Raw genomic sequence first — 20,349 nt, 5'->3', positions numbered from 1 at the left:
CAACAAATATCTTTGTTGTTTTTTTTAATTTTCCCCAACTCCTAACATAGTGTTAAGCACAGAGTAAATGACACCCAGATATTTGAAGAATTAAATTAAATTCAAGGGGGAAGAAGGTGAATATTTATTTCAAAGCATATCTTTTTGTTAATATCTGTTTATTACTTAAGTAAATGAAAATACAGAGCCTTTATTGTGAGTACTAATAATTCATTCATTCATCCTCTTTCTTTCTCTGTGTGTCTCTAATAATGAAGTTGAGCACTTTGAACGTGTATGGTTCTTCAAGGAAAAAATGTGTGAAATAAAGGCTCTGAAAATGTGTGAACTTTTTAGAGGAAAATATATCTTCTTAATCTAATTAACTTCAGTTGAAGTGAAAGTGCTTTTGTAAAATCTATTTAGTATTTCTATATTTAAAAATCAACTTTACAAAGAGCAAAGATTACACTTACTTGGCTAACTTCATAATACTCAAGTGGGCCACAGAGAACGGTCGTGTCTAATTATTAAAAGGGAATTTTGGGATTGCAAAACTAAATTTGCGAGGAAAACAAAATCTTATCATGGCAAGTTTTATGAGAAATGCACGTCTCTGTTGTTAATTAAAAGATGATACAATCAATGAGTCATGGCCCTGCTGACTTGCATTGCTGAAGTTCTGACAAGCAGGATGAGGCTTCACGTGAAGAGAGGAAGAAGTTCTGTAAAATCAAGGGGCAGAAGTGAAAACCAAGATGAAGATCTTACCCTTCCTCTGTTTGTTCTCTCTAGCGTCTTCTTCTGCTTTTCCTACAGATACAAAGATGGAACATGAAGAAAGCAGGCAGCTGGCTCAGGTACTTAATAAATGTTGTTGACTGAGAGGCTTAATAACAATGAAAAATAGAGGCTATTTTCTATAACTATCATCTAAGGCCCTGCAGCATTAGAAAAATTAGTCCCTGACACTTCTACGAGGAAGAAGCCCCCAAAAAGAAGCACTGAAAGGGATGGGATGGGTGGGAGAGGCAAACAGTTAAATCCTTAGCAAAGAAGGAAGGTGATTCTGATGCTCAACTCTGGGAAACTCAGGAAATGAGAAAAGGAGGGAGGGAGGGGGAGAACGACAGACACAGAGACAGATAGACATAGAAACAGAGACACAAACACAGAGAAAGAGAATGAGACCAAAGATAGGAAGAAACAGACACAGACAGAAACATAGATACACAAACACATAGACAAACAGAAACAGAGATAGACAGACAGAGGGACACAGAGACAGAGAAACGAAAGCATATATAGTAGTAGCTACTACCTTAAGGATGTACCAGGAAGGATTTTAGATTGACTAGAACACCCCAAGCTACAGGTTTGTAAGACCTATCCCGCAGCGTGAACCAATGAACAGCTCAGGAGGGGGCCTGAAGAAATCATTACAATTTGATGGTCCCTTGTGACTGAAACTGATTGTATTTATAAAGCAAAGAATTTTTACACAGAAGATTGGTTTCTAGGAAACACCAGGATAAAGATAGTTAAAAACATAAACATCCCCAACAAGAAAAAGAAGCCCAATATCCTCTAGGGTGTGGTTGGGGTTTGAGAAGTTTTATGGTTTGTTTTGTTTGGTAAGTTCCAAATCATTCTGTTTGATCAATTTACATTAGACATCACTATGTCCTAAAATGTATAGTTGAAATTTTTATGTTTGTATCTTTGTGTGTTCATGTATATGTTTTGTTTTGTTTTTATCTTTTGGATCAGGCATATTTAGGTCAGTTCTATACACTTGAAACAGAAGGGAGCCATCTTGTTCAAACCAAGAGAAATGTCTCCTTAGATGGAAAGCTCCGGGAAATGCAAGCATTTTTTGGATTGACAGTGACTGGGAGACTTGACTCTAAGACCCTTGAGATCATGAAACAGCCCAGATGTGGGATGCCTGATGTGGGTCAATATGGCTATATTTTACCTGGGTGGAGAAAACACAGCCTCACCTATAGGTAATGCTCTGTCTTCTCTAACACCCTGTAACTATTCTACACATGTGGGTTTGACTATATGAAATGAGTCCAAAAAATAAATGGAAAGTAGAACATGGCCAATGTAACTTACCAACTTTGAGAGCTATTAAATATTAGAATGGGCTTTGAATAAAGTTATGGGATAATTTCCTTAAAGCTGTTATAAAATAAGGTTCATTGAATTGGCTTGCAATAAATTATATATGTTTTTGATTTAGAATGAAGAAAATGGGCAAAGTCTATAAATTGTCTAAGAGTCTTATCTTTTCCTCAGATTTCTTGTCTTGTTCTATCTAGGGGCTTCTAGGTGGCTTAGTAGAGAGAATGCTGGAGGTGAAGTCAAGAAGACTTGAATTCAAATCCAGAACCATCATTTGCTAGCTTTGTGATCCTGGGCAAGTCACTTAATCTCTTCCTGGTTGAGTTTCCTCATCTGTAATATGGGATAATAATAGCACCTACATCCCAGGGTTATCATGAGGATAAAATTAGATTATATTTGTCAAATGTTTTGTAAACCTTTAAGCTCTATATAAAAGCAAACTATTTTTTTTATTACTATGCCTTAGATACATGAGTGGCAAACAGCAGGCTCAGGAAGATAATATAGTGGCTATAAATCTGTTCCTGGGTGCAGTGAAAAGATTGATAGATCAAAGGACACCAATGAAAATGTGAGAGGTGAAAGACACAAAGCTATTTACAGTTACGAATTATTCCCCAGGTATATTTATGCCCTACAGGAATTATTCTCATTCCCAGTGTTAGAAGTTTCTTGGTGGAAGCCAGTCTCCTATAGAGTAAGGAAACATGCCAGATAGCTGATGTTTTTATAGATCGAGTCAGTGGTTGTTCACCTAGTGTTAGGCAAGTAGGATAATGATGGATAGAATGTTGAATTTGGGGTTAGAAAGATCTAAATTCTAAGCTTTCCTTATATACTCACTAGTTGTATGGTTCTGGGTCTGGGCAAGTCACTTACCTCTCAGCCATAGTTTCCTCATCTGTAAAATGGGGATAATAATAGAATCTATGTCACAGGGTTGTTGTAAAGCTCGAATGAGATAATATAAGTAAAGCACTTTATATAAATGCCAGCAATTAGTATCACCACCACCGCCATCATCATCATTTAGGAGGTATGAATTAAGATGTAACATTGAGAAAGGTTGACTATAGTGAAGATGGAGGGAAAATGTTAATTCTGTGTATCAAAGAAAGAAAGATTACTTTAGTAATCATTAAGGCTTACATATCTAGCTCTGTATTGGTCCCTAAATGGAAAGATAATATGTTTAAGTCTGGGTTCCAGTGTCTTTCATATTCAGCCATACAAGTTGGGGGCCAATAAGAACGTCCAATCAAATTCTGTATATCTGATTACCAATTCTTCCCCTCCTCCAAAGGCCCTTGAATTTAAAGTCAATAGACTTCATCTCTGCCATTTATTATCTTACACATTATCTTCCCTCTCTCAAACACAGCCTTCTTCCAATCTTTCTGCTTTCACCATCTTTCCAGTCACACAGGTTGACTATTACATCATCCTATCTTTTTCAGCCCACATATTCAATCAGCTCCGTCCAATGCCAGGTCTTATTGATTCCACCTCAATAGCACCTCTAATGTATTTTATTCTCTTCATTCATATGTCTACTGCCCATTAGTTTAGGACTTCATCACCTCTTTTCTGGAATGTTGCAAAAATTTTCTCATCAGTTTCGCTGTCTCTTGTCTCTTCTACCTCTGCTGTATTCTCAACACACCTGCCAAAGTGATATACCTAAAGCACAGCTCAAACCATATTACTTCCCTGTTCAAAAAACATCAGTGGCTCCCTATACTTCAAGGATTAAATACAAAGTCCTCTAGTATTCAAATCCTTTTAGAACCTACTCCAACCTGCCTTTTTAGTCTAATCACATACAATTTCCTGTCTTAAATATCATTATTTATTTTTTTAGTAATCTTTTCTTTTTAAATTTTGAATTCTAGTTTCTCTCTTTCCTTCCCACTCCTCCCCCACACACTGAGAAGGCAAACAGCATGATATCAATTATACATGTGAAATCATGAAAAATATTTCCATATTAGCCATATTGCAAAAAATGGGGAAAATATACTTTAATTTGCACTCAGAGTTCATCCGTTCTCTCTCTCTGGACATGGGCAACATTTTTTTCATCATGAATCCTTTGGAATTTCTTGTATTATTGTATTGATCAGCATAGCCAAGTCTTTTACCATTGATCATCATTACAACATTTCTGTTACTATGCACAATGATTTACTTATTCTTTTCACTTCACTTTGCATCAGTTCATATAGGTCTTGTATTTTTTTTCTAAAACCACCCCTCTCATAATTTCTTATAGAATAATAGTATTCCATTGCAATCCTATGGCACAATTTGCTAAGCCATTACCCAGTTGGAGGTGATTAGCCTCACCTCAATTTCCAATTTTTTGCCATTATCAAATAAGTTTCTATACATATTTTTGTACAGATTAATCTTCTTCATTTTTCCTTCATCTCTTTGGTTTATAGATATAGTGTTATTGCTGTATGAAAGGGTATGCACAGTTTTATAGCCCTTTGGACATAGTTTCAGATTGTTTTCCAAAATGGTTGGACCAGTTCACTACTCTACCAACAATTCATTTAATATACTCTGGTCCAGCTCTTCATTTCAACTTTCAGCATGTCTTTCTTTCCCAAGCATGCCTCCTATACACAACATATTGTTGTATTCTGGTTTCCAATCCATTCTGCTATACTCTTCCATTATATAGGTTAGCTCATCTCATTCACATTCACAATTACAATCACATAGTGTGCATTTCCCTCCATCTGTTTTTCCTCCATTTATTCTTCTTTCTGTTTTTATCCTGTCCCTCCTTAAAAGTCTGTATTATTTCCAACTACTGTGTCTCCTACTCTGTCCTCACTTTTACCACACAGACACACACACATATATCTTATCCCCTTCTCCTATCTCTTTATTGGTTAAAATACATTTATAACCAATTGAATGTGTATATGTATTCTTCCCTCTTCGAACCAATTTCATTGAGAGTGAGGATCAGTCATTGCCTGCCAGCCCCCATTTTCCCCACCCACTACAAAAACTCTTCCTTGTACATCTCCTTTATGAAAGAAAGTTTGCCCCACTTTACCTTTCCTTTCCCCTTTTCCCACTAAATACCTCTTTTTCACCCTTACATTTTTTTGGAGATCATTTCAACATAATCAAATTATATCTATGCTCTCTGTCTAGACTTCTAACTGCACTAATAATAATAAAGTTTTTAGGAGATACATGTATTATCTTCCCATATAGGAATGTAAACAGTTTAACTCCATTGAATCCCTTAAGACTACTCTTTCATGTTTCCTTTTTTGTGCTTTTCATGACTTTGAGTGCCAACTTTTCTATTTGTCTCTAGTCTTTTTTATCAGGAATGCTTGGACGCCCTCTATTTTTTTAAAAACCATTTTCCCCTTGAATCAGTATCCTCAATTTTGCTGGATAAGTTATGCTTAGTTGTAATCCTAGCTCCTTAATCCTCAAGAATATCATATTCCAATCCCTCTACTCCTTGAACATAGAAATTACTAAATATTGTATGATCCTGACTGTGTTTCCATAATATTTAAAATATTTCTTTCTGTCTGCTTGCAACATTTTCTTTTTGACTCGTGAGCTCTAAAATTTGGGAATTTTCATTTGGCTATCTCTTTCAGCAGGTGATCAGCGGATTTTTTTTTCAATTTCCATTTTACCCTCTGGATTTAAGACATTGGGGCAGTTTTTCCTATTTATGTTGTATCCTGCAACTTTGCTAAAGTTATTAATAATTTTAAGTAGCTTTTTTAGTTGATTCTCTAGAATTTTCTAAGTATAATATCATATCATCTGTAAAGAGTGATAGTTTTTTTACCTCGTTACCTATTCTAATTCCTTTAATTTCTTTTTCTTCTCTTATTGTTATAGCTAACATTTCTAGTATGATATTAAATAGTAGAGGGGATAATGGGCATCCTTGCTTCACCCCTGATTGTATTGGGAAGGCTTCTGGATGATCCCCATTACAGATAATGCTTGCTGATGATTTTAGATAAATATTACTTATCATTTTAAGGTAAACTCCTTTTATTCCTGTGCTCTCTAGTGTTTTTCATAGGAATGGGTGCTGTATTTTGTCAAAGGCCTTTTCTGCATCTACTGAGATAATCGTATGATTTCTGTTGGTTTTGTTATTGATCTGGTCAATTATTCTGACAGTTTTCCTAGCATTGAACCAACCCGTTATTCCTGGTATAAATCTTACTTAGTGACAGTGTATGATCTTTTTGCTAGTTTTTATTTAAAATGTTTGCATCGATATTCATTAGGGGGATTGATCTATAATTTTCTTTCTCTGTTTTGGCTCTTCCTGGTTTGGGTATCAGCACCATATTTGTCTCATAAAAGGAATTTGGTAGGACTATTTTCTTCACTTATTTTCTCAAATAATTTATATAGTATTGGGATTAATTGTTCTTTAAATGTTTGATAGAATTCACTTGTGAATCCATCTGGTCCTGGGGATATTTTCTTAGGAAGTTCATTGATGGCTTGTTCAATTTCTTTTTCTAAAATTGTGTTACTTAAGTATTTCATTTCTTCTTCCATTAATCTGGGTAATTTATATTTTTGTAGATATTCATCCATTTTATTTAGATTGTCAAATTGATTGGCATATAATTGGGCAAAATAATTTCTAATAATTTTCTTAATTTCTTCTTCATTGGTGGTGAGTTAATCCCTTTCATTTTTGATACTAGTAATTTGGTTTTCTTCTTTCCTTTTTTTGATCAAATTAACTAATGGTTAATCCATTTTATTGTTGTTGTTTTTTCATAAAACCAGCTTCTAGTTTTTGTAATAACTTCTAAGGTCTCTCCCAGCTCTAAATAAAATATATGAAATTAGATTTTAAGCTTCTTAAGAGCAGGGATTATCTCTTAAATTTTTTGTTTCCCTAAAGCTTAGAGTAGTGCCTAGTACATAGCAGGCACTTTATTAATGCTTGTTGACTAACTAGTAAATATATGGAGGGCATTTTCCCCTGAATAGCTCTTAGTGGTTCAGAAAGGAGAATTGTAATGAATAGAAATATAGATTAATTCACAAATTATATGTATGTACATGGCTATATACACAGGTAATATAAGGGTGATTTCTATAAGCCATTCAAGAATTTGAGTATCATTGCTTTATAGTGATAACAAGTATGTACAGTTATCCATTCCAAATTGTGAGGGTTAAGGGTATGGTGCCCCTGTGATCTGGAAAATCCATGTCAATTTTTTTGGCTCTCCCTTTATATAAGAAAAGAAGTCTAATATTTTTTCTTTTATGGGGTATTTACAGTACCTTATTGTAAAATTTGGGTTGATATTGTATAATACTATATATATATATTCTATGCATTTCTGAGTTTCTAAACTTTTTCTGTGTCATCTGTTTGCCCTTGTGTGTTACCTGCAGCTTTTGCAAAACTCCCCAAAATTCCCAATTTAATTTCTTATGCCAACCTGTGATATGTATCAAAAAGCAATAGAGAAAGTTGCTATGTGGAAGGCATAACAGTATATCTCTAAATAGACACACACATATGTATATACATAATACAGATATATCAAATATATGTGTTTGTATTAATAATAGGGAATTATACAAAAAGGCCTGAGTAGTAGATGTATAGAATTTGTGTAATAGGCCACCAGTGATTTAGTTATCTATATATCTATATATAAATGAATGTACATTTGCATGAATGCTTATGTTAACTTTTAAGGATATTGAACTATACTCCTGATATGGAAAAAACTGATGTGGAGGAAGCCATCCAAAAGGCTCTGGAAGTGTGGAGCAAGGTGACCCCACTAACATTCACCAGGATTTCCAAAGGCATTGCTGACATCATGGTTGCTTTTAGGACCAAAGGTACAACATGATCAAGAAATAAATCAGGGTGTTTTCATCTTGTGTGAATTAGATGATACTTGTTCTGCTTGGCCCCAGAGGGAAGGATAACAAATAATGGGTGCCAACTGAAGATTTCTAGATAAGGTAAGGAGGGGAAAACCCTCTCTAATAATTAGACTCTTATTATGAAATGGGCTGCCTTGAGTGGGAGTGAGTTCCCTATCAGCAGAGGTTTGCAAGGAAAGGCTGTCTGACCATTTGTTAGGGATCTTACATAGGGGATCTTTTATAGATTCTGTAAATGGCTAATATTATCAAATATATTCTTATCAAATATGATATTTGTAAAATGCTTTGTAAATTTATAACACTATATAAATGCCAGTTTATTATTGTTTATTTTACAGTCCATGGTAAATGCCCTCGCCATTTTGATGGTCCACTGGGAGTCCTGGGTCATGCTTTCCCTCCAGGCTGGGGAATTGGTGGAGACACCCACTTTGATGAGGATGAAAATTGGACCAAAGATTCAAGTGGTGAGTTCTAGGGATTCTTAATAGCCAACATTTCTTTTTAAGGAATTGCTTTAAATCAACCTGAAAATAGATTAAATTAATAGGACAGGAGTCAGGAGGACATGAGTTCAAATCTGGACTCAGATATTAGCTCTATGACCCTGGACAAGTCACTTAACCTCTGTCTGGCTGCTTCCTCAATTGGGAAATGAAGATAATAATAGTACCTACCTCACAGAGGCTATTCTAAGGTTGAAACAAGATAATAGTTGTAAAGCACTTAGCACAATGCCTGGAACTTAGTAAGTACTTAATAAATGATAATTTCCTCTGCCCACCCCAGTTTCTTCAACTATAAAAAAAAGAATAATAACATCTACATTTCTGGCTTGTCCTAAGGCTCAAATGAGATAATATTTTTGAATTGCTTAGCATAATGCCTGACTCATGGTAGATATTTAATAAATACTTGTTTCAGTCCTTCCTCCATCTCTTCCTTGCACCCTTCCTCCCTTCTTTCTTCCTTTCCTTCCTCTGTCCTTTCATTCCTCCTATCCTTCTTTCCTCCCTCTCCTCTTCCTTCCTTTTATCCCTCTATCTCTCCCTTGCTCCTTTTCTTTTTTCTTCCCTTCTTTCCTCCCTTCCTCCTGCCATCTTCCTTCCTTTCTTCCTTCCTTCCTTCCTTCCTTCCTTCCTTCCTTCCTTCCTTCCTTCCTTCCTTCCTTCCTTCCTTCCTTCCTTCCTTCCTTCCTTCCTTCCTTCTTTTGTCCTTCCTTCTTTCCCCAGCCCTCCAAAACAGTAGCTTGACAATAGTTGCTTTTCTTCAAACTCTCAAGGTTTCTTTGAAGCATTTGACCCCTAGCCTCCATATTGCAGAGTGACATCACTAACTGTAAATACCAACTATAATAAGATTATTATTAGAAAATGACTAAAATCAAGAGCTTTCTTCACATTCCACATTATATGCTTACAAGGCTAGTTATCCTACATATAGAGGAAAGTAATTCTCTCTGTCTCTACATACATACATACATACATACATATATATATGAATACCTACCATAAATAGAGATCCCCAAACTTCTTTAGTTATTATATCCCTAGGCTTCCAGGTAATCTTTGTGTATCCTTTATTTAATGTGAAAGAAAATAAATTACATTGCTTACCATACACCTACACATAAGTAAGAGATTAAATATTTTCAAAAATATAACATAGTCATTTACCAAATATTCTCGATAGCCCTTAACAACTTCTAGTATGTCCTGTAGGTTAATGTACAACTGGTTGGGAACACTTGACCTAGTGCAGAGCACTAGGTGAATGCTATGCAAAATACCAACTTAAACAATACATTGCTTCAAAAGGCTTAATGTCCAATATAGAAGGCAAGGAAAAATACATAAAAACACATAATAAAAGTAAGGGTGACAGTGTTGGACTCGGTGTCAGGAAGACTTGAATTCAAAGCCTGACTCAAATACTATATCTGAGCTCAATCAGCCTCAATTTCCCCACATGTAAGATGGGGATAATAATAGCACCTACTTTTCAGGGTTATTATGGAGGCCAAATGGGAAAACATATTTAAAATGCTTAAAACACTCTAAATGTTAGCTATTGTAATTATCCTTATAAATTTTTATATGCTGTGGAAATGCAGGGATAATTTCTGGCTAAGGAGGTTCAGGAAATGTATCTTGGAAGAGATGACATTTGAGGCAAGATTTGAAGGACAGATAAGATTTCCATCCTTGTCCATTGTGGGGAAGACATTCCACTAAGATCAGTTAGTCACTTAAGAGTCAACATCATTTATTAAGTGCCAGACGTTGTGCTAAGCACTAGAGATATAAAGAAAGGCAAAAGATAGTATAATGGGAAAGGCAACTTAAAAATCCTATATGCATATGCAAGATATATACAGGATCATTTGAAGATAATCACCAGACATAAGGAACTAGCATCAAGGGGAACTGGAAAAGGCTTTTTGAAAAAGGAAGGATTTTTGCTGGGACTTGCAGAAAACCAAGGGGAGCAGGAAACGGAGATGAAGAGGAAGAGTATTCTAGACATGAAGGATGACCAGTGAAAATGCACAGTTAAGAGATGGAATGTCTTGTTTGAGGAACAACAAGGAAGCCAGTCACAGGACTGAAGAGTACAGGTTGAGGTATAAGGTGTAAGAATAGTGGAAAGGTAGGAAGGGTTGAGTTAGGAAGGACTTTGAATGCTAAAAAGATGACATTGTATCCTGGAGTTGAATAAGAGCCTCTCAAGTTTACTAAATGAGTGAGGGGATGCTGTGTGTGTGTGTGTGTGTGTGTGTGTGTGTGTGTAGTCAGAGTCAGACGTGCACTTTAGGAAGATCAATTTCACTGCTGAGTGGAGTATGGGCTGAATTGGAGAGATACTTATAGCAGGTAGACCAAGCAGTAGGCTATTGCAATAGTCCAGGAATGAGGTGATGAGGGGCTTCAGCAGAGTGGTGGCAGTATCAAAGGAGAGATGGGGATATATATGGAGGTAAAATCCATGGGATGATAAGGATGAACAGAATGGAAGTTTTAAAAATGCCATTGTAAAATTGCTTCATAGAAGAGAAAATGGACCAGTCCTGTGGCAAGAATGATGAACAAGAGGAGGACAGAAAGTGGAACATTGGTATTCTCAGGATATCAGGAGAAAGTGATGAGGGACTCTGCTCCACTGGGCAGACCTTTCTGTGGCAAACTTATGGGAGGATATGGACAAAAGGCACATAATCACAGTCAGGTACAGCCGAGTTGTAATTATGGATGGATTGTCTAAATCAATGAGTTAATAAATCCACACGAGTATTTGAGTGGTACTATCAGCAGCATCTTCTAAGATATAAGATAGTAGTCTAGAGTCCTAATAGCAAATAATTGAAGGTTCTCCTCCTAGTGTTGCAGAAGTCATAGTGGTCTCTGAGATTCCAATGGGCAGTCATAAGTAGCAATTTTGATACTTGGGACAGTTCAGTTAGGGGAAGAAAGGATGATGAGCAGAGTGGTGTGGCCTAAGGAGTTTCTCTAAGGCTGTAGACACTAAGGAGAGGAAATATGTGGCCTTGAGGCTTCCTATTTTTTCTAATCCTTGCCAATTAGGTGCTACACAGCTGTTTCTACACAGTAAGTGTAAAAGTACCCATGCTTTTTCATGTCACCTTTTCAATGTCAGTGTTGGGGCAAAGGACCAGCATTCTCACCCTTGCTGCAACTTTGTCAGGAAAAATAATTTCACTTCCATATGCTGAATTTCATCTTGTCTACCTGAAGGGGAAGAATCTAAATGGATTTGATGGGAATGCTGGGCTTTGACCCTCTGAAACTTCATTAGGTAGTCTGTATCCAGACATTTAACCTTTTATGTACCTTGTGCAATTCCCTAAAACTTACCTACTAAATCAGAAATGAGTTGTAAGAATCTCAGTCACCTTATCATTCTGCTAAATGGAGAAATCCCAGGGAAACTCAAATACCTTGAGTCACCTAGGCAAATTCAGACCAGCAGTAATAACTGAAAGCCCCTTTTCCAAAGAGTTCACATGTTAACATGTCACTAATTTCTCAGGAGTTTCTCTCTCCTCTCCCCAACACTGTCATGCATTAGCACCAGTCCCTAAGCCCAGGCTCCCAGCTTCTTCTTCCCAATGCCTGGTCCCATTTGATCCAAATAAGGCCCTGTAAAAACAGTAGACTTTACTACCTGGGCTTCCAATTCCACCCAGGGATCTAGTGAACTTGATGTGTATCTATTGTTCCTGACATTCCTTCTTTATTGTATATCACTTCAATAAAGCTTTAACTTTTCAGTAATGTATGCTCATGTCTCCTTGAACTGAACTTTGGTGTTCCAAACCTTATTAAACCTGTAATAAGACAGCTATTTTCTAATAGCAAGTTTGAATAATTCCCCAATGAATTGTAGCCTATAAAAGTATTATCTTCCTTGTGACAAACCTATTTTCATTTTCCCAAAGCCAATCTTTCATCTAACATGCAAGTGTTCTAATTTACACATGTTTATTATTCATTCAAAAAAATCATTAATCTCAATAAAGCACAGTATTATGTGTTTTTCAGCCACACTACACTGCACAGCTATTTATCTCATAGTATTCCACCTCCTGATTCTGCATATGCATCATCATGTCCCCAATGCCTAGAATGCTCTCCCGCCCAACCTAGGACTGTTGCTTGGCTCACTGGGTCCTTGAAGACTCAGCTCAAACTCTCCCTTCTTCAGGAGACCTTTTCTAACCCCCCACCTTCTCTCTGAGATTATTTTCTACCTATCATATATATATATATGTGTATGTGTATGTATATGTATATGTATATATATGTATATGTGTGTATATATGTATATATGTGTATATATGTGTGTGTATTTGAGAGAGTTATGTATATGATACATACACATATATAAATATATATGTATATGCATATATCATGTATTTATATGGTGATTTGTATGTTTTATTTCCATTTAGACTGTGAGTTCCTTGAGAGAAGGGACTATTTTTTGCCAATCTTTGTATTCATAGTGCTTGTTACAATACTTGTCATATAGTAAGCAAAGGGGATGCTCTCAATAAGAACTTCTTGACTGACTGGCTAATTGACTGGTTCTATTTTTTTAAGGATTCAACTTGTTTCTTGTAGCTGCTCATGAGTTTGGCCATTCCCTGGGCCTCTCACATTCCAATGATCCAAGTGCCTTGATGTTCCCAAATTATGCTTTCATTGATCCCAGCAAATCTCCCCTTTCTCAGGATGATATCAAGGGCATTCAGTCTATCTACGGTAAGTGGAGTTCTAGACTTTACCCAAATGTATTGAACAAGAAGACTTTCAGAAAGGAAATTAAGTAAATCATTTCTTAAATTTTTTTCATAAAAAAGCTCCTATTGTGCAAGTCTCCTCTGTACTAATGTTCTTTCCTCACACTCTTGTCATTCATTATGGCTATTTCAAATGTATTGTTCTCTTGATGAAGGATCCTCACCTAAGGTACCTGCTAAGCCAAAGAGACCCACTATCCCCCAAGCTTGTGACCCTAATTTGACTTTTGATGCTGTTACCACCTTCCGCAGAGAAGTAATGTTCTTTAAAGACAGGTAAACAATTTTTTTCTCAATGAGATCTCTCCCTTTTCTGGAACTTGTTCTTTTTAAATGGATTTTTGTTTTATTGAATGCCCATCATGACAAAGGGTAAAATGTTTATTTTAAGCAATTATTTTGCAGGAGTTGCACAAGTCTTTAAATCCTGTTTTAGAACACTGTAAACTGTGGTGGGGATTTGTGCCATATTGAATTACCTGGGCTTTGATCGACCACAGTGGCTCAGTTTTGTTCCTTATGTCATTTATGCATTTGTTAACAGATTCCTAACTTTTAATGTTGAGGCAGACACTGGAGACCTACCTGGATGACTAGACTAGAGAGCTTTCCTGCTTTGGGTGGGAGACAAACTAGACAACCTCTGAAGTCCCTTCCAAAGTTAAGACAGACTCTAGTATTCTATGACTGCAAAGAAGGCATTTTTCATTCCAAAAAATGCCAGAGTTGAAAATGCCCTCTCATAAGGCCAACCCTAAGCCACCTAGGCCTTGGGCTGCTAGAGTTGTGGTCCTGTCTGAGAAATGCCTTCACTGGTATGGACTCTTCAGAGAGTCTATAAAGATCATGATCTCTTCTACCCAGTCCACAGGGGGCAAAAGCTAATTCTTATCCCTTCAGAGTTGCTAAATGAGGGTAGTTCCAATGCTATTGCATCTATTAGAGATACACAAGTAATCCTTATAAATTATGATAGTGATCTCAATGCTATCAACATCTATGCTGTACATACACATAAGATTGTCTTGTGTCTGAAACAGGCATTTGTGGAGAATTTATCATGAAGTCTCAGAAATTGAATTTGAATTAATCTCTTCATTTTGGCCATCTCTACCAGATGGTATTCAAGCTGCATATGAAAATGACAGGGATGAAATTCTGATTTTTAAAGGTAACTTCTTCTATTATATTTCTCTGTCATTTGTGGCTAATTTTCATATTAGGAAAATAGACATCACCATTGATCCAGAATGAAAGTGCTTCCTTATTATAAAGTAAGAAGCACCACATACTGAGCTAGTTATTTTAAAAAAATATTTAATCTTCATGACAACCCTAGGATGTAGGTACTGTCATCCAATTTTTAAGCTGAGGAAATTGAGGTTAAATGACTTGTCCAAGGTCACATAGTTGGTAAGTTGCTGATGCCAGATTTAAAATAAGGTCTCCCAGACTCTAGACCCAGCACTCCATTCATGGTGTCACTTAGTTGCCCTTACTTTGACCGTAGCTTCTTAATCATAAAGAAATTTATAACAAGCACATCATACAGACTCTCCAATATTTCAATATCTATATATTTCTGAGGAAATAGCTGAAATGTAGTGTGAAGAGCATTTGACTTGGAATCTGAAGACCTGACCTTGATTTTGACTGTCACTTAATTTCTAGATGATGTTGGGCAAGTCCCTTCACTTCTCATTTCCTCAGTTTCTAAAGCTGTAAAATGATGATAATAATACTTTCACTAATTGCCTCAAAGGGCTATGGTGAAGACATATAAGACAATGTGTACACTTTAAAGTTGTATCTGCAAATATTAGGTTTTTCTATACGGCTTTGAAAATAAACACGAAAGTATCCAGAGGCTGGGTGGGTATCATAAGAATTGAGATACTTTCCTAAAATAGCATGTATTTCTTCTCCTTTCTGTTCCCCTTTTATTTTGCTTCCAATAAGAAATATCTCTTTAGTGGTACTTTGATTGGATATGCTTAGACTAATAAGACTATTTTTGACTTCTATAGCTAGTCAAAGTTGACCATAGAAATGAAAGTATTTTCCCTATATAGACATAGTCTCAAGGTGTTCTCTAGAGGTAAATGCTTATTTCCCTGAGTCTAGTGATTTAATAAGCAGAAGGAAGAGGTTGGAATATGAAGAGGCTAAAATGAATAATGATGTCAGTCATCAGAACTGACCTTGTGACCAAAAGATTTTTCATGACTCTTGAGGTAATTTCTTTTCATCCTGAGAGCAAGACATTAAAAAATTATCTCTTTTCCTCACCTTAGATGGAAATTTCTGGATTATCAGTTCATATACCATTCTGCCAGGTTATCCCAAGTCCATCTACGACCTTGGCTTTCCGAGGCGCACAAAAAAAATAGATGCTGCTCTCTTTAATAGGAACACAAGAAAAACCTATTTCTTTGTTGAAGATAAGTACTGGAGGTAAACTCAGAATGCATTTTGTTTTTCTGTTTGTCCTAGACTGAAATATATCTATACAGGTTGTAGGCATATAGAGAAGCAAGGTGCTTCAATATTGACTTATATTCTTTGAAGTCAGTGCATGTTTTGATCAAGAGAGTGTTTGCTGTCAACATCTTTTGGGGAACATGCTTTGTGCCAATTACAGATTTGCAGGTTGGAAGGCACATCAGGGGCTACCTAGTCCAATACACTCGTGAATAAGAATCCTCTCTCCAAGATACCTAATAAAGGGCCAATAAAACTTTTCTTGAAAAAGAAACCCACTATCTTCTGATGCAGCCTATTTTACCTTGCTCAAATTAATTTGAATTGTTAGGAAAAGCTTCTCTTAAATAAAGTCTAAATTTGTCTCTTTGAAAACTCCACTCCTTGCTCCATTTTTTATTGCAGATATGATGAAATAAACCAATACATGGAAAGAGGTTACCCTAGAAGGATAAAAGGACTATTTCCAGGAATTGATCTCCCAGTTGATGCTGCATTCCAGTATAAGAGTAAGTAGAAATGCAAAGAAGATAGGTTATGTAGGCAATATATGAATTACTGGAAGTTTGAATCCTTCTTAAAAATAGGTACTTTCATTTCTTTCAAGAACACATAATAGCCAAGAGAACCAGGTGATTTTTTTGTGTTCCAGATGCTAAGGGAAGGAGAACTAGCATAATAGAATAGGCAATAGTATCAAGAGTTACAAAGAAGTCAAGGAGTATAAGAAGTGAGGTGGGGAAGGCAACTATATAAAAAAATTAAGAGTCATTGGTGGTTTGTGTAAACACAGGTTCACTAGAATGCTGGGGTCAAAAGTTACAATAGGGCAATAAGAAAAGAATAAATAGTGAGGAAGTAAAGCCATTGGATATAAACAATACTTTTCAATATATTCAGTATTAAAAGGGAAGAGAGAGATGATATAGTTATCGAATGGAATAGAAGGGTCAAGGGAAGGGTGTGTTTTTTTGAGACACTAGCTCTCCCTATGTCACTTAGACTGGAATTAGAATTAGTAGCCACTAATACCAATCCTATTGTTAATTGGCACAGAAGCATTTATCTTCATTTCCAGTCTGGGCCCAATCCTTGCCTCCTTAGGCAGTCTGGTAATCCTTCAGCTCCCAGAGGCTCACCATCTTGATACTGGAGTTAATGAGGATGCACATTTGGCTTAAGCCTTACTATATCACCAAACTCCTCAGCTCAAGCAATACACAGGTTCCAACCTCCTCAGTAGCAAGGCATAAATATGGGCATGTGGCACCACACTCAGTAGAGGAAAAACCTTTTTGGATATGGGAGACCACTATTTTTGTAAGAAGATGGTAAGGAATCACTGATGAAAAAGAAATTGAAGATGTTTAAAAGAAAAGAAATAGTAGAAGAAGCAGCCACAGCAGAAGCATCAACACATAAGAATTTTAAGTAGAATTATAAGCACTGAAGAAGAAAATGTTGAAAAGAGTGGCTTGACTAAACCAACATAGAATAAGGAAATCTATGCGGAAGGTGATACAATCTTGAAAACATTGGGAGTTCAGGTGACTCAGTGAGTTCAGGTCACTAAATGAACTACAGCTTAATTTACTAAAAGGACTTGTGGGTGTGGATGATAAGCTACTATCAGGGATCTCTGAAAAAAACTATAGAGAATGGGAAAGGGATTGAAATATGTAACATGGGCATATTTTGTCTACAAATTGTAGGTTGCAGAACTTGACTTTGATTTCTTATAAATATTCTAAAGATTATTATAAAAGGGATGGTTTGTGAGTATTTAAAGCAGAGAATCGATCACTTCTTACTGATTACTAGAAGCCACCATGACTTCATCAAGAACAGGAATGCCAAACTAGCCGTATTTTCTTTTTTGACAGGGTTATTACACTGGTAGATCAGGGGAATGCCACAGATAGAGTACATGGATTTCAACAAAGTATTTACAAACAGCCATGTTAAATGGAGGATGTGATAGAGAAATGTGGCCTAAACAAAAATATGGCTAGGTAGATATGGAACCAATTGGATGATTTCAAAAGTAGTCATTAGTGGGTGGATATCAACCTAAATGGAGAGTTAGAGTAGAGTGCCCCAAAGATCACTCCTCCCTTTACTGTTTGAAATCTTTATTGATAAGTCAAAGAGATAGATGGCTTGCTTACCAAATTTAACATAAAGCCTGGAGGGATAGAAAATGTGTGGGATGACAGTGTAAGAATTCAAAAGGGTCTTGATAGACTACAAAGATGGGCCAAACAGTAAAATATAATTTAAGAGAGATAAATTTGGGTTTCTAAATTTGGATTTTCCATAATTAACCCCACAAATGTATGATAGGAAGTTGTGGCTAGACAACAGCTTATGTGGAAAAAAGATTTCAGAGTTTTGGTGTACTGTAAGTACAAGGTGAGTTAAGTGTGATTTTTAAGTAAAAAATGTTATGAAATTTAGCTGCATAAGGGAAGGGTGGTATCCTGGACTAGAGAAGTGATCATCTCATTGTGCTCCATGCTGCTCAAATCACTGCCAAATTTAAAGAAGGATTTGATAATTTACAGCATGCCCAGCGATAAGCTAAAAGGATAGTGAGAAGGACCAGATACTTTGCTACAGGAGGATTGTTGAAGGAACTAAGGATGTTTAGCTTGGGAAAAAATCAAAACAGAACACAAAAACTTATTTTAAATGTTTCAGGACAGAACCAGAAGTAATGGGTGGATGTTATATCTTTGATGTAAGGAGAAACTTTCTTTTTTTCCTTTTTTTTTGATTTGTTTGTTTGTTTTTTAGGGCAATGAGGTTTAAGTGACTTGCCCAGGGTCACACAGCTAGTAAGTGTCAAGTGTCTGAGGTCAGATTTGAACTTAGGTCCTTCTGAATCCAGGGCCAATGCTTTACCCATTGAGCCACCTAGCTGCCCCAGGAGAAACTTTCTAACAATTTAAGTTATCTAAAATTGTATCAGTCTGCCTGGGGTTGGAAAGGGCTCTGCTTCTCTGGAAGTCTTCAAATAGACTCTTAGATGTTGTCACTGTTGTTCAGTTGTTTCAGTCACATCCAACTCTCTGTGACCTCATCTGGGGTTTTCTTGGCAAAGGTCATTCTCCAGCTCATTTTACAGATGAGGAAACTGAGATGAACAGGTTTCCATGACTAGCCCAAAGTCACCAGCTAGTGTCTGAGGTCACATGTGAATTGCCTCAAGGCACTGAACTCTATCCACTGTGCCACCTAACTGCCTACTCCAGATGATTGTCTGTTAATGAGAAGATTTCTGTTCAGGTGTAGTTGGTCTAGATCAATAATTCTTGAAATTTTGGGTCTAGGGACCCCTTTATTCTCTTAAAATTAGTAAGGAGTCCCCCAAACATAAAAGACAGGTAAGAGAATTTATCTGCAAAAGGTAATAATTGGACTTAATTTTTTTCTAGGATTCTTCTATTTCTTCAGTGGGACAAAACAATTTGAGATCAACCCTGAAACCAAGAATATTACTCGAGTTTTGAAGGCCAACACCTGGTTCAAGTGTCAAAAAGCATTAAACTCATCACCTTATTATGGTTTTAACCAGGAAAAAAATTCAAATTCAAAATCAGTTCAAGTGATTTCTCAACAGAGTTTTATATTCCTTATTTACTCTATCACTCATCTGATGACAGAAATCTCCAGCTGACAAAATAATTGTCAGATAATAGATGTGGAAGGTATTTCAAAATTCCAGACTTGTGCCCTCACATATGCCAGAATCATTCTAGATGGATGGCCATAAATCCTTTCCTTAAAGAATAAGGATGGTGACTCCTTTGGGAGTTTCCAGGTTCAGTGTTTTATTATGCTTGCCACTAGGAAGTTCTTAAATCTCCCATAAGACAATTTCAGTACTTTGTTGGCATAAAGAAGACTTCATTAAGTGGCCAATAATGACCAAATACTAAAGACATTTATTAAACCAGACTTAGAATTGTTTTTCAATTTAATCAAATAACCCTAATCTGACTATAACTCATATGTGTCAAAACTAGGTAATATGCAAATTGTATTAATGTGTACCTGAACAATAGATATTTGATTTGAGGCACATGAATGTGAAAAGAGTGTCCTTTCTCATACTTATTATTCTGCTTGTAAACCATGTTCTTGAGTGTCCTTCAGATTCTAATAATAACTGATATTTTATATAGTGCTCTAAAGTTTGCAAACTGCTTCACATATATTTTATCACTTGAATCTCATGATAATCCTGTGAGGCATGTACTATAGGTATTATTACCCCCATTTTACAGATGAGAAAATAGAGGTTCAGAGAATTTAAGTGACTTGACCAAGATCACACTAGTTAAGTGACAGAGGCAAGATTTCAACTGTGACTCTGTTCAGCATTTTTCACACTATCACATACCTTTCTCCAGAAAGTTCTCTATCTCAGTCATTTATTTTTCACACTACTAGTCACTAACCCAAATTTGAGCTCTTCTCTTAGTAGCAAAGCC

The 20,349-nt window shown here is 36.2% G+C and overlaps 1 protein-coding gene across 1 annotated transcript; it reads left to right on the top strand.

The window, feature by feature from the left end:
- The first annotated feature begins 737 nt into the window (after window positions 1-737).
- On the top strand, window positions 738-19,532 carry MMP27 (matrix metallopeptidase 27). Its single transcript, XM_043998677.1, has 10 exons — window positions 738-839; window positions 1,750-1,988; window positions 7,853-8,001; window positions 8,391-8,519; window positions 13,173-13,334; window positions 13,528-13,648; window positions 14,413-14,543; window positions 15,667-15,826; window positions 16,259-16,362; window positions 19,291-19,532. Exons 1-10 carry the CDS (start codon window positions 738-740, stop codon window positions 19,530-19,532), a joined length of 1,539 nt encoding a protein of 512 aa, XP_043854612.1.
- The last annotated feature ends 817 nt before the right edge of the window (window positions 19,533-20,349 follow it).

Source organism: Dromiciops gliroides, chromosome 3 (assembly GCF_019393635.1).
Source record: "Dromiciops gliroides isolate mDroGli1 chromosome 3, mDroGli1.pri, whole genome shotgun sequence".
Taxonomy (NCBI): domain Eukaryota; kingdom Metazoa; phylum Chordata; class Mammalia; order Microbiotheria; family Microbiotheriidae; genus Dromiciops; species Dromiciops gliroides.
This window is presented reverse-complemented; position numbering and strand designations above follow the sequence as displayed.

Coding starts and splice junctions, on each gene's coding strand:
- MMP27 (XM_043998677.1), top strand. CDS start 738: ATGAAGATCTTACCCTTCCTCTGTTTGTTCTCTCTAGCGTCTTCTTCT. Junction 1,989..7,852: donor AAACACAGCCTCACCTATAG/GTAATGCTCTGT, acceptor TTAACTTTTAAG/GATATTGAACTATACTCCTG. Junction 16,363..19,290: donor TGCTGCATTCCAGTATAAGA/GTAAGTAGAAAT, acceptor ATTTTTTTCTAG/GATTCTTCTATTTCTTCAGT.